At 36.2% G+C, this 15,643-nt stretch overlaps 1 protein-coding gene across 1 annotated transcript; it reads right to left on the reverse strand.

Annotated features, from left to right (window-relative positions):
* Nucleotides 1-201: 201 nt before the first annotated feature.
* LOC119191161 lies at nucleotides 202-1,851 on the reverse strand. Its single transcript, XM_037445051.1, has 4 exons — nucleotides 1,748-1,851; nucleotides 1,009-1,217; nucleotides 631-782; nucleotides 202-406 (listed from the first exon to the last, which is right to left on the reverse strand). The coding sequence occupies exons 1-4, from the start codon at nucleotides 1,809-1,811 to the stop codon at nucleotides 217-219; spliced, it is 615 nt and encodes a 204-aa protein (XP_037300948.1). The 5' UTR covers nucleotides 1,812-1,851; the 3' UTR covers nucleotides 202-216.
* Nucleotides 1,852-15,643: the final 13,792 nt, after the last annotated feature.

The raw sequence follows: 15,643 nt of genomic DNA on the forward strand, positions 1-15,643 counted from the left end.
ATATATAAATAATCACCGAGAAAAGGAGTTAGATATGTAATTTGCGCCTTATCACCTTCATAGTTGCGAATTATAATTTGAAAGTAATGTAAATTCAAAGTACCTACGTTCTAATTTGTGATCTGTATGGCTTAAGATCTTTGCTTATTCGAATGAAAGAACAATCTTGTATATATATAACAAATATAGTCAATAATAGACATAAAGATGGTATATTCAAAGGTGCATTTGTGTGAGCACAAGAGACTTACATAGTCCAGTTAGAATATTTCCTGATGGAGCAGTTGGTGCAGGAGTGCAAGTATGCGGCCTGATCTCGTATTTTACATGAGACGGGATGTAAAGCCTCTCATCGTAACAAGACTCGAAAGCCCAGACAAATACGTTTCCAATAGTATATCCGCATCTGGGGAGGTAAAAAATATTTTAATATTTATACCTATTTATCATCAGTAGATTATTCAATCTTCGCTGCAGTTCCAGCGTAATTTCCACCATCGAGAGATGACAGTCGCTAAGAAATTGTCACTCTGAGTAAAGGGAACGTATTTATATGACTTATTCACAATTCAGAATCGAAGTGGATAAGGTCGAACGTCGAGCAGGTCGCTTTAAAAAATTATCACTTACTGGTAAGTTTGATGTTGATTATCTTTGCCACATTTCGTCGTTTTTCGAACCGTTACTTTGGGTTGTTCTTTACAAGATATTTCCTTTAAAGCGAAGCTGTCTAGTAAACTGTTGCCAGATATAAAGTTACTACCACCGTTACAAGATGCTTCCTGTAAATTGAAAACCATAAATTTTATGTAATTACTAGTTTTTGCCGACGACTCCTGCCCCGTCATAAAGTTTTTCTGGGAGAAATATTTTCCCGCAACAAAAGTAGCCCGGTAAACTCTTTTACACGGGTGAAGCCGCGAGCAAAAGCTAGTATTAGAATAGAATGTTGATTTGCTTAACAAACCAAGCGGGTTCTTGCATACGACAGATCCTTAACGTACTTACCAGTTGCTTTAACCCAGTATCGATTCTTCCATGTGGTTGCATGTACATGATACTATTTGTATCCCCAGGGCAGCCAATAAGAATTTTTGAACCCTCAGGCAAAACGACACTGCAGGTGTTTGGGTCCGGGTTCAATAATTTATTATCCCTTAAGATTATTGGAAGCGGGTTTGAGGTATCAAAGTCGTTTTGGAAGTCCAAAACACAATCTGAAAAAAACATATGCATTTATTCTATCACGTCCATAAATGGTTGATGTGAGAAACTACGGGGCATAATTTTTGTTATATTGAGTTTTGATAATGAATATGGAACCATGAATTTTTCGTGTCACGTCAGAGCTCATGCCAACTGTGATGGATGATTTTCAGAACATAATATTAACAATCATTGAGTATTTAGCATGTAAAGACTATGGACGTTTTGTTGCCGGACTAAAGGCTGATAAGAGGGAACGAAAAACAAAATTAAGAAGAGCCATAAACACGATTAATCTAGTTGGGCGGAACGTAGATACCATTTCAATGTACACCGGTTGAATTTCGAAGGGTGGTTATAGAAATACCTTCACATAGCTATGTGTATCTGAATTGGCTAAATGACAATGTAAATCTAATCACATTCGGTATAAGTCCTGTGGGATAATATTAAATAAATAAACTTTATAACGAGAAAGGGTAAGTGGCGAATCCAAAGGTTCTATATTTTCGTAGTCAGACTATAAAATATAAGAACTTACCTAGGTTGGCATAATTAACAGCTCCAAGACTCAGTAAAGTCAGTAAGACTAATTGCCACGCCATTTTGACTGTTTAGTTCGTGTTGTCTGGACTACTTCTAGAACTGAATGAATTACAAACTCAGGCCTACCGTTTATATACCCTAAGAGCGCTGTGGCTAGAGGGCGCAGCTGGTGGCTGAGACACAGAGGATGATGCGGTCACAGCGGACGCAGATGGCGTAAAGGGCGTAAAAGACATGCCTAAAGTAGCACTCACTGCATGCATCAAGCGCTCAAGAGAAGAACAAACATTGGAGCATTGTGAAATATAGAACTAATGGAACACCTATAGACTTCAGAATCTAATAAAGTAGGCTCTCTTCTATAGGTTCTGTTTTATCCAGATTTGATCCAGACCTTATACAAGGGATATTAAAGAAAAACTATAAGTATATATCTTGAGAAATGTAGCGCAAACTCAATAGTAATTGAGATATAGAAATATGGATTGAAAGCTTAAGATATGAAATGCTTTGAAGAGTTTATAGATCTCCCAGATCTTTCAGCGATAGAGAAGAGGCTCGCGGCAAAGTTTATTTTTAGTGACCGCCTTCAAAACAGGAGGAGATTCTTAATTCGACATTTTTTTTATGTAGACTCCAGAACTCAATCATTTATTAACTGATTTTGAAAATTATTTTTTTATTTGGAAGGATATACTTCCAGATTAGTTCCATAGAAATATTTTCAAAAGCGATTCAGTAGTTTGGTTTTTAAACTGGGATAAGTATGTCGTTCAAGTTATCGAAATTGCGAATTTTGTTGCATGTGTTTTTTGCATTGGTATTTTTGTGTTCGGCTTTTTACCCTTGGCCCGCGGTGGCAGTTGCATCCCTTCCCTAACTACGCCCATGATCGAAGTAGTTTTAACTTACCTACAGATTTTAGATTTAATGTCTATATTATACATGAAAAACTTTGAGCAATGAATTTTGCCATATTCTATTTAATATTTCTTTATCCTTGATATATTCATATTGTAATAGATCGTGATTTTTCAATATTTACAAATATTATTAAAACGCCTTTCCTGCGAATGAAATGTCATGCCTATAGACTTAGTAATACCTAAGTTGTGCGACCATATATCAAATTCCAAAAACTTACATACATACATACATAACATCACGCATTTATCCCCGAAGGGGTATGCAGAGGCGCAACTAGGGCACCCACTTTTCGCCACGTATGTTCCGTCCCATGATGTGATAGGGGGCGAGCCTATCGCCATATCGGTCACAAATTCCAGACTCCGGGCTGATACTGAGCAGAAAAACCCAAATATCACTTTGCCCGACCCGGGATTCGAACCCAGGAACTCAGAGCACTATTGTACCGGACATGCAATACAACTACGCCACCGAGGCAGTCTTTCCAATATTCCAAAAACTTGCCAGTAACTTTTCCATGATCCTATATTATAATGTTTTAATTCCACAAATTACCTTCATTTCACTCCGATGAGATGTCAGCGCCACTTAATTTACTAAACTTATTGTATAATTTTGGTTAATGTTTACGAAGAAATTCAACTTATAGCAAGAAGCAGCTCTTTTTTACAGCTCTGAGGTCCCCATTGCTATAGCTACAGTAGCTGTCGGAACCACGGATATTTCTAAGGTAGGCAAAGACGCTTTTAGGGACCGTCCACGCTTGACCCTTCCATACCAGTTACGCCCACGGTGCGGCGCGGCGGTTCATTTTTCAGCACGATGGTTCCGTGTGATTAGCGATTTTGGGTCACTTTCACTGAAGCCGCGCATTCCCTATGCGACTCAATCATGTAGCCTTTTAGTCGCCTCTTACGACAGGTAGGAGATATCATGGTGGATTTATTTAAATGCGTCCGTACATCAGAGTGAGGGCAGCAGGTTGATCTGCACGGCATCTCTGCTTCTCGTTTAGAAGGTATTTTTGTGGCTGATTATTTTTTTTTATTATGTATTACGTCTTACTTTTAATTAAAAGGCGATTAAAAGTAAGACGGATCAATTCGGTAATGGGTACCTCAAAATCTTTTGGGACATTTGCCACAAATTGATCTGTGTATTACCAAATTCGTCATATACAAATATTTTTCCGTTCATTACTATAAGTAATTAAATAAAATATAAACAGAAAAGGTCATTATCATAATTACTCATATTGACTTAATAATAATATATTCACGAAACCCGTTGAATAAATAAAATTGGTGCAAACGATAAACACTGCATAAACATAATATTTCTTTTTAGAGTAGAAATAAAACACGTAAGTAAATAAATAATAATTAATTGCAACGATGCAAATATGATAATATTATTCCTTTCGTGTGAATATTAATTTATGAATTTATCAATAAATATTTGCATGTGTAGATACAATGCAAATTGCATACTCCCCGTAATGGGAGAGCCGAGACGTGGACACTGACTGTGGGGCTAATCCACCAGCTTAAAGTCGCTCAACGTGCTATGGAAAGAGCTGTTCTCGGAGTCTCTCTGAAGGTCAAAATCCGGAACGAAGTGATCCGTCTAAGAACCAAAGTGACCGACATGGCTCTGAGAGTTAATAGGTTGAAGTGGCAAATGTGCTGGCCACATATGTCGCAGAACTGATAACTGATGGAGTAAGCATGTTCTGAAGTGGAGACCGCGTCTTGGCAAACGTAGCGTGGGACGCCCTCTAGCCAGATGGCGTGACGACTTACACAAGAGAGCTTGCAGCGACTGGATGCATGAAGCAGCAGTCCGAGCTCTGTGGCGCACCTTGGGAGAGGCCTATGTCCAGCAATGGACTGCAACGCGCTGATGATGATGATGGTGGAGATACAATAAATTTTTATTCTCGAACGCGTGCCGCGAAATATTATTAATGATTATCATGTGCGAAAACCTTCCGTGCTATCTCTTCTCTGGTCGTTTATTTTAACGTCGTTGTAAATTGTAATCATTTTATTTTTTGACTAGATGTTGCCCGCGGCTCCAACTGCGTTAAAAAAATTTTCGGGCTAAAGTTTTCCGTTATAAAAGTCACGCTATATATTTTCCCGGGAGCCTATGGCCTTCCTAGGGTCTCAAACTCTCTCCGTATCAAATTTCATCTTAATACGTTGAGTTTAACACTTTCAGGCAGACATGCAGCGGGGGAGTTTGTTTTATAATATATTTTTGTAGAACTTTTTAAGAGGAACAATCCCGTCATACATCATTGTTGCATAACTTTAACCGTTTACGCAGCGCACGCAACGGTAGCTTTCAAAACTAATCAATTTTCCCCGTTATTGCAACATGATTAATTACTGCTCCGCTCCTATTGGTCATAGCGTGATGAATATATAGCCTATAGCACTCCACGAACGAAGGGCTATCCAACATAAAAACATTTTTTCAGTTTGAACCAGTAGTTCCTGAGATGAGCGCTTTCAAACAAACAAACAAACTCTTCAGCTTTAAATAATAGTATTATATAATAGTATACATAGTTTTGTGATATTTAGTTGACCAGCGATTTTTTTAATTAGAAATAAATAAATGCGTATTATTGTGGAATGATTGATACAATGATTGTAATGTCTACCTTTATGTAAGTATATTATAAGTTTGAGATTTTGTATAAAGTATTAGTATTTAGATAGTTACGTATTAGAAGTATATCTGATTAATTTTGATTTCAGACACAAAAATTCTTGTTAGAAGGAAATAAATATTATATTTTACTGAATTTAAAATAACGCGACGATACAAGGAAAACTTGAGGAATACTTTTGTTGATTATTTAAATTTATAAATATAGGTACAATCATACATACTCTTAAAGATAATTTTAACTGTTATTATTAGACCTAAGCAGTTTAAAACGAATGGAGGAGCAGTTAGTCCTAACCCCGCCTAACACCAAAGGGGCCAGGAGTGGCTGAAAACCAGCGCTGGCTGAGTTTCACAGCTCAGACAGCAGTTAGCTGAGCCACTTCCTTTTGCCATTTTTATTTTTAAGATTGTTTTGTTTTTATTTTTTTAATTTCTGTAATAGTTTTAATTTTGGCAATAAACGTTTTTATTATTATTATTATTATTATTAAACCAAAGTCTTAAACTGTTGGTCTGTTTGACGAACGTGATGATTAATGCATGTTTGTTTGGGGAAATGACATTGACAAGTTATATTCTGAGAATAAACTAATACTTAGAGGCATTGATATGCTTGTCATTGTTCTGAGATTGATGTATATTCTATAGACACGAACATCCATATAAAATATTTGTTAAAAATTTGAACTAAAATGAAAACCAAAACGTCACTGTTATAACCTATTTATTCATATGAACAACAAATATTATTAAGTATTTACTAATATTTTTATTCAAATCCAGGTTTACATTTAGACTGGAGTTCTTATAACATGAGCTCCACTCTGTTCACAACCACAAGCTGTCAATATTGGCCATACTAAAGTCAGTTTGAATGGATTGCAATTCAATTCAGTTGAACACAGTGAATGTTCGGAACGCCAAATCTAGTACGCAGTACATGTATATTGAAGCTTAGAGGTAGGTATTGTGGTTATAGTTTGAATACTTTTGCTATTCTTATAACAAGAGTATTAATATGTATTTGTGGTTAATGGAATAATTAGTTTTATCCTCGATTTTATTAATGTTTCAATTACTTACGTATAATACTTTAGTAAATATGTTTGTTAGGTATGATTGATTTAGAATTAAGAGTAATCCGATGTCTTAATTTTGTTTTCCGATAGATTGACTGCGAAAATATGTTAACAGAGGCATTTTTTTTGCCTTGGGTTACCTTTTGAAAAATTTCACCCTTCGCCACTAATATGCATGTTATGTATGGCCTTGGTAAATACCCGATAACGCGTATTTTTGACCTAGGAACCTAAGATAGGTTAGGTTGAATTTGACCACCGCGGGCTGTCAGTCGCGAAGTAAGGTTATACGTATCAATATTTGATTAAAGGTAAGAGTTATAGGTCACGTTATCCATTTACCAAAAAATAACGTCACATTTTGGATAATTTTACCAAGAAAAACATTTGAATAGTTGCTGTCCCTGGCTGGGTTGATCAAGGACACGACCTAATGATCATAGTCTCTGTGCCATTCGAATTATTGCGAGACAATGTCTATTTCAAATTTCATATCAATAGCGTGTACATTTACAAAGCTGAATTTCACGCCATCTGTCAGATCGTATCGGGACTTATTAATTACTTTATCATCCCTATGTTTGTACCTATATTCAATTAAAATAACACATTCAAAGTCTGGTTATTTATTACAAAGGAATTCAATAAAACACAATTAGAAATACAAATTGATTTATTCGCAGTAATCAAGAAATTATAAAACGATAAAAAATCACACATACACCAGTGCAAGTAAAAGAAATAACAATGAAATAAAAAATAAGAATTGCACAAGAACTAGTATATCGTACCAAACGTGGTGTAAGAAAGTGGCGAAGGGTGCATAGGTACAATCCGATTCCTGCCGGTTTCCCTTTTGTCATTCATGTAAAATTATTAGAAGCAGTGACGGATTTATATTTTTATGAGTGTAGGCCACTTTATTTCCGCCCTATGTAGGTAGGTTTATGTATGTATGTAGGTTTCTAAAATACTTATTAATTTTCCATTTGTTAGTATTATGGAAGGCACAGTTAAATAAACAAATGATTAATTAAATTGAGTGAGCGTCCTCTGAAATCTGCCGCCCCTAAGAGGCTGTCGCCCATAGGCCAGGATGAATGAATGATAAGTAGGCCGTACACGTTCAAGCGAAATGACAATATAAGTAGTTCGTTGTCAAATTTTGTGTAGAAAAATTCATCCAATAACATATTTATTTAAATATCATTATAATATTTTACAAACACTAATATAACTTATATCATAAACGTAATCTTTTTTAACAAATTAAAAACAAATATCGATTTTTTTTATCTTTCAGTTTTTTTTTAAATAACAATATGATCATTTCTGGTAACAGACGGGTTTTCCGTCTAAATTCTACCCGTTCCATGTAGCACTCCCTTACAATAAGGATCAAATTATTACAATTTCGAGTATCAACCTACTACACTACTACTAGAACAAATACAACATTATCGAGATTTATAAAATATGTAATAAGACCTATTATAATTTTTCATTACTATCCCACGTATTCGGTGTCGTCTGGAATATTATGTTACTAAATAAATCACAACTCATAACAGAGATGGCGTTGTTCTGATTTTCATAAACTTGAGAGAGGTGTTTGCATTCACTGTGGTCGGGGAGGGGGGGTGGTCACTCCTTAGTCGACCGCGTGGCAGTCAACGTGCTGCGTGTTTTATTGTGCGTCAACTTTAGTACCTACCTATACACGTAAGAGAACATGTGTTTTTCTATTAGTTTACATCGAGTTTGTTGTTCTAATATTAATATAATATCAGCCCTCCCCTATTATTGAAAGGGATTAGGCTTGGTCCCCCGCGCTGGCCTAGTACGGATTGGTAGAATTCACACACTCCCAAAATTCGTATACAATTTCTCAGATGTACAAGGTTTAATAACTCGTGAACATCAAGATATTAATAAGAAATTCGGCTTGCGAATGCTAGACGGAGGATTCCAGAGCACTCCGCATTGTTATGCACACTCCACAGTCATCATCTCTTCGTTTAAATAATCCAGCAACTACAGATAGAGCTGTTTCAAGAGCTTATCGACGTTTGTCCACATCCTAACTGTCTAGCTATCGTGAAAACTTTCCTGACTCAACTACATCATCCGACAACTCTTATGCGGTCTCCACTTCGAATGCACGTCCATGTATCGGGGGGATAATTGGCCCTAGGCACACAGATAAGTGTGTATACCTCATGGCCGCCAATACATAATGAAGCCTGTAAGGGCTCGCGAAAATTTCCTGGCCTTCTCCGCTCTTCCCATCCTAAGAGGTTATCTTATCCTTCCCCTATACTTCCTTCTTAGCTATCTCTTCCCAATTTTCATCCAGGGCCCTGCAGTCGCTAAGCCCGGGGATTCCAGTATCTGATTCAGAGGTTTCCCCTGGTGTTTACTGCGGGTCCGATACCCAAAAAAAAACCTACATCATCGGCTGTTCTCGACAGAAAGCAAAAAAAGACAGATTGAAGTTGTTTAGAGCAAAATAGTGATTGTTCGAGAACCTAAAATAGTCTGGATATGTCAAAGAGTACCTATATTATCAATTTGATACTTACATAATTTCGAGAAATTATTTATTTGATCCATTAAAAAAAAATTCTTTCTTAATTTTATTTTAAGTTGGTAACTTCCAGCCTTAATAGTATTTTTGATAATATTGGATTTAAGTTTTAAGTGATCTAGGCTAATAAAATGCATTTTTTTCATACAAAGTACTAAAAAGAACAACTATATTACTTTTGTCTCAACGATTAAAGGACTTGTTTTTAATAATTTTGGAATAAGTCATGCAATAATTTTACAATATGTTAACTTTTTATATTTTTATGTTTATATGTTATAGTTATCTGTTAATTAAATTATATTTTATGGACGAGAAGTTAATGTCTCGTTAATATTTTGTAATAAGAATCGGTTTGCCGAGACGAATCAAATCGAAAAAAGCAGGTTTAAATCCCAAGGGTACACTTCTGACTTTTCTAAAATTATGTGTGTATTGTTTGTGAAATGTTGCTTGATTTAACCGTGAAAGAAAACTTCGTGAGGAAACCGGCATACTTGAGAAGTTTTCTATACGAATTTTGAGGGTGTGTGAAGTCTACCAATCCGCACTAGGCAGTGGCACAGTATATAATATAAGGCTGATATTATTATGTTAACAATATTGTTTAAGAGTTGAAATTAAAAAGGCTTACTGAAAACGGGTAGGTCCCTAATACGATTATCGGGTAACGTTTTCTGCAAATTTATATGGCTTGGTCACTTTTCACCAACGTAGAAGATAGATCCATTGTCCAACAGGTCACTATAAAAAAATAACCACTTACTGGCTATTATAATGTATATTATTTTTGCCACATTTCGATGGTAGTTTAAACTTTATTTCGTGTCGTTCTCGGCAAGATATATCCTTCATATCGAAGGTTTCTAGTAGTACACTGTCATCAGATTTAAACTGATTGCCGCCGTCACAATATGCTTCCTGCAAATTGAAAACCATAAATTTATGTTATTACATCATTACGATCAGTTATTACTAACTTTTACCGCTTCAAAAAGATTTCTGGTATAAATATTTACCCGGTATAAAAAGTAGTCTATAGCATTCAAGAGAAATGTAGCTTTCTATGTTAAATATTTCAAAATCGGTTCAGGAGTTCCTGAGATAAGCGCGTTCAAACAAACTCTTCAGCTTTATATATAAGTATAGAATATACGCTCAAGATAGATAACATTGGAAATCATTGGAGGGAGGCCTTTTGCCAAAAGTCACGCCGAATTAAGAGATATCTTGTAGTTCTGTTTCTGTATTTTATTGTTCAAATTAGTGTAAAATCTTTGCTTTGTTCGGAATAAAGGGCTCTATTATTATTATATATATACATATAATTATCTCTCCTATTTGAGGTATACAGGGCACGGGCCGAAGCCAAGTGCAATTTAATGAAAAAGTGCAAGATTAATTTAATGAGTATCGGTAGTGATAAAAAAATTCAATATTATTATAAAATATACATTTGTCGAAACAACCCAGGCCGGACCCTCGCATACGAGACTCTTCAAGACATACTTACCAGGACGCTTGTCCCGGTATCGATTCTTCCATTTTCATCCATGATACTATTCAGAAACCCGGGACATCCAATACGAATTTTCGAACCCTTAGACAAACGTGCACTGCAGGAGTTTGGGTCTGGCTTCAATAACTTATTACCCGTCCATGATTATTGGAACTGGTTTTTGGTGTCAAAATCCTTTCGAAAATCCAGAACACAATCTGGAACGAACATATGCGTTTATTCTATCGAGATGATTATAATGTACAAAAATGTTTGATGTGCAAAACTACAGGGCACACACCAACTGGGTTATCGCCGTTTATCAATTGTGAGATAACCTAAAATCCCCACATATGAAGCTTTGCTGGCATAATTGACAGCTCCAAGACTCAGTAATGTCAGTAAGACTAATTGCCACGCCATTCTGACTGTTTTAGTTCGTGTTGTCTGGACTACTTCTAGAACTGAATGAATTACAAACTCAGGCTACCGTTTATATACCCTAAGAGTGCTGCGGCTACCAAGGGCGCAGCTGCTGGATGATACACAGAGGATGATGCGGTCACAGCGGACGCAGATGGCGTAGAGGGCGCAGAAGACACGCCTAAAGTAGCACTCACAGATGCATCAAGCGATCAAGAGAAGAACAAACATTGGAGCACTGTGGAATACAGAACTAGTGCAACCCTATAGACTTCAAATCTAATAAAGTAGACTGTCCTTTTATAGGTTCTGTAATTCCAGATCTTATAAAATGGACATTAAAGAAAGACTAGTTATATATCACGAAAAAAGTTGTTCAAACTCCATAGTAATTGAGATACAAAAATATCGATTGAAAATGAAACATCAAATGTCTTGGAGAATTCTTAGATCTCCTAAATCTAATCTACGATACCAATAATGCTCGCGCCAAAGTTTGCTTTTGCCAACTTCAAAAAAAGGAGAAGCTTCTTAATTCGACGTTTTTATAAAGTTAATGTTAAGTTTAAATATTTTTTTATTTACAAAAAGATAAAAATAAGTCACTAACATGAGAATAACATGTCGAAACATACTTAAGTAATAATTTAAATAAAATGGCAGCCGTGCACTCACTTGGCTTAAATATTGTAGTGAAGAGCTAGTGTTGCATGGGAGTCAAAACTTTAGTGTACTAAATGGAACTCTAAGGATGGCACTGAGTAATTACGTATTACCAAAGTTCCAGAGTACGTTAATACACAGCGGCGTCCTTAGGTGGTAATAGTAACAAATTGGCAGACGTTTTTGATTTAATAATTAAGTTATTTTTGTAATACGACTGTGCAGTTTCAAGTCGTGGGACCCTGTAAGACCGTCGATGCTCGCTCCGCACTCACACCATGAGGTGTGGGATGATACATTAATAACTTTTGCAATTTCTTCTTTTTTTATTTCTTTTATGTGCACTAGTGTAAGTGTGATTTTCTTGTTTTTATGATGTGTTTATTTTATTAATATCTAGCTGACTCGGTGAACTTCATACCGCCTAACAGTCGATTCTTTATTTTTTTCGGGTCAGCTAGTAAGGTAAAATAAGAAAATAGAAAGTTGATAAGTCAACAATTTCATGGTGTCAAAATATAAAAATTATAAAACACTTAAAATTCTTTCCATCGCATAAATACTGACAAATATTTATGCGATACTAACTCAATTGTTTTGCCTTCCCGGAACCCCTCCACTAACACTTAAACTTTATGGTACGGTATTAAAGTTTATATTAACTTTTAAGTATTATTACGAATCTTTTGTATGGGAATATAGAAAAATGTTGGTTTTAGACTTTTTCAAGCAAATTTATTATTTTCTCTCTGTGTAAGAACCATCCACGTACTTCAAAGAATACTTACTATAAAAAAGAATTAGCGAAGTCGGTTGAGCTGCTCTCGAGATTTGCGTTGAGCAAGACATTCAGCGATTCATTTTTATATTATAGATTTGTTTGTGTCATAGTGTTGTGCGAATAAATCATATTAATATTATAAATGCGAAAGTTTGTGAGGAGGGATGTATGTATGTATGTATCATGTATGTATGTTCCTTTTCACGAAAAACTACTAAACGGATTTGGATGGAACTTTAGAGTAATATTGGTTATACATCAGAATAACACATAGGCTACAATTTATAATGATTTTGTGTAATTTGGTCAGTAACTCGGAAAAAATGCTATTTTGACATACGCTGCCTAAACCGTTGAAGTTAGATGAAGATGATGTACCGTAGGATTATTGGACCTTTTATGTGGAAGGCACTTTAGCGGTGTATATGTTGACATCGCTGTAGAGAAACATGTGGTTGCGTTCCTCTATGGAAGGGGAAGAATTCCCAATCGAGGCAGATGTTACGCCTGGCCGGCCGCAACCCTCCGACGGTTTCTATTCGGAGGTGGTATATATGCAACGCGTCGCTCAAATTCTAATTACTGATTGTACCGCCACACCACTACGACCAAAGAAGTGAGGCATAAATATAATTAAATGGGATAATTTTTTTAGCGAGACTTTTATCTCGGAAAACTCCTTCAGGAGGGCGAGGCCGCGAATATAAGCTACAATTTTATTTAAACGATAACAGGTCAGGTGACTGCCTCGGTGGCGTAGTTGTATTGCATGTCCGGTACAATAGCGCTCTGAGGTCCTGGGTTTGAATCCGGGTCGGGCAAAGTGATATTTGGGTTTTCTGCTCAGTATCAGCCCGGAGTCTGGAATTTGTGCCCGATATGGCGATAGGCTCGCCCCCTATCACATCATGGGACGGAGCATACTTGGCGAAAAGTGGGTGCCCTAGTTGCGCCTCTGCATACCCCTTCGGGGATAAAATGCGTGATGTTATGTATGTATAACAGGTCAGTACCCCTGGTACCCTGGTACTGACCTGTTATCGCGGCTAGATGGAAAAAACCCAGTTTTGCCATCTTCTTCTTTGAGGAAAAATGTATTAATTATTATACTCTCGGTTCGAGACGTATATAAGGACAATTCAGTTCGAGATCTCGTCGCGACGCCGACGCTAGCGCTTTGGGAACGTTCTGTGGCACGACAATGTTGTTGCTTCTGTATTGTCTTGTGGCGGGTGAGTGTATTTGTTTTCTAATGTTATACTGGGCAGTGGCGAGAGGTGAAATTTATTAAAGAGAACTCGACGCAACATACAGGTACCTACTATGCAGGAATGTTGTCTGTAAACCGATCTGATGATAATTAGATTCTATATAAATCTATATATATAAAAGAAAGTTGTGTTAGTTACACTATTCATAACTCAAGAACGGATGAACCGATTTGGCTGAAAATTGGTGGAAAGGTAGCTTAGAACCAGGAGACGGACATAGGACTTTTTATCCCGTACCCACGGGAACGGGACGTGACATAAGATGTGGTATAAGAAAGCTAAATTTGGTATGGAGATAGTATAAGACCCGGAGAAGGTTATAGGCTACTATCCCGGGAAAATATATAGTGGGACTTTTATCCCGGAAAACTTCTTCACGCGGGCGAAGCCGCGAGCAAAAGCTAGTTCTTCATAAAGGGAAGCCTGCAGGAATCGGATATCAGATTATATGGACCCTCAGCCACTGAGGCCGATGTCCTTCTATAATTGTTAAGGCCCTCTAAAGCACACGGTCTTGCGTTCCCTGTTGCACATACATCAACAAGTCAATTTGCCTATCTTTTTACAAGTCTAACTTTGAATGCCAACACTTAATTTAAAACTATTACTAATAAAGGATCACTTTTTGAATGACGCATTAGCTTTGAATGGTGTCATTAGTATTTAAAATAATAAATGAAACTATTTAACAACAAAACTTAATAAACTGATTTCAAGTGTTTAGAGCAAGCATCATAACTGCCTATGTAGTGAATTATTAAACATGTTAATATGAGATATTTTTTTATTATAAACAGTCAAACAACGGTAGAAAAGTGTATTAGACATGTAGTTGGTATTGCAACATGGAACTACAATACTGCTATTTTTAAAAGGTTTGCAAACACTAAGGAGACATCCAAGTTGTCGATACGCTTTATTGATCCTAAAATCATAATGGTATTTGAAAGGCAGTTTATCATCTAAAATTATTCCAAGGTTGCGAATATGGTCCACCCTACAAATGTGTAATTTTTCATACTATATGCATATTCTACAGGATCACGTTTACGAGTATAGCTCATAATAAAAATAATTTTAACAAAAATTAAACCGCCTTCAAAACCACTCAAAACCAAAAATAATTTCACATAACAAGTATATATTGGATACCAATTTTGGAGTCGGTGCCTAATTAAAATTGCTGGTTAGCTATATTTGTTGCATAGTCCATCTATGAGCTAAATTTCTTTCAAATCAATTAAAAGGAGTAGGTTTGTGTGTACTACAACATACACAGTGAAAGGTGTAATACCAAGCACATGTATGGTGTTTCATCTTTTTATTTTCTCTTTTTTCGAGGCAGGGAGTGTAATACACACACATTTGACCTGCTATATGTAAAAGGTGAAGAATTTGGGTAGTGTACAGTTCACAAATTTAAATATTTCCTTAATAGCTTCCATTTGCTGTGCTGCGGCGATGTGTTTATCTCCGGTGACGATCTGACTTGCTGACTTTGTACGCTGGCAGCACATTGTTTTCGTATATTCGTTAATGTATTTATCTAGCTTAACTAGCAATTTTAGTTAGGCACCGACTCCAAATTGGTATCCAATATATACTTGTTATGTGAAATTATTTTTTGGTTTTGAGAGGTTTTAAAGGGGGTTTAATTTTTTGTTAAAATTATTTTTTATTTTTTGATTTTTTGTGTTTGTAAAAAATAGACCGTCTCAATAGCATAGTTGTGTTTCGCTCACGATACGACTATCGCGCTGAGGAGTTACACCTCTGAGTACCACTGAAAAGGGGAAAAGGTGTGATGCTATATATATGTATGTAAGTAGTAGTTTCAAGCAAACCTTACTCAGATACACTACTGCTATTAGTTGGGGCACAGTACATCTATCACGCTGTGGTGGTACACCTCTGCCTACCCTGAAAAGGCAAAAGGTGTGATGCTATATATATGTATTTATGTAAGAAGTAGTCAACTAA

The sequence above is a fragment of the Manduca sexta genome, unplaced genomic scaffold (assembly GCF_014839805.1).
Source record: "Manduca sexta isolate Smith_Timp_Sample1 unplaced genomic scaffold, JHU_Msex_v1.0 HiC_scaffold_113, whole genome shotgun sequence".
Classification (NCBI taxonomy): domain Eukaryota; kingdom Metazoa; phylum Arthropoda; class Insecta; order Lepidoptera; family Sphingidae; genus Manduca; species Manduca sexta.

Coding starts and splice junctions, on each gene's coding strand:
- LOC119191161 (XM_037445051.1), bottom strand. CDS start 1,811: ATGGCGTGGCAATTAGTCTTACTGACTTTACTGAGTCTTGGAGCTGTT. Junction 783..1,008: donor ATACTGGGTTAAAGCAACTG/GTAAGTACGTTA, acceptor TTCAATTTACAG/GAAGCATCTTGTAACGGTGG. Junction 407..630: donor AATCAACATCAAACTTACCA/GTAAGTGATAAT, acceptor TTACCTCCCCAG/ATGCGGATATACTATTGGAA.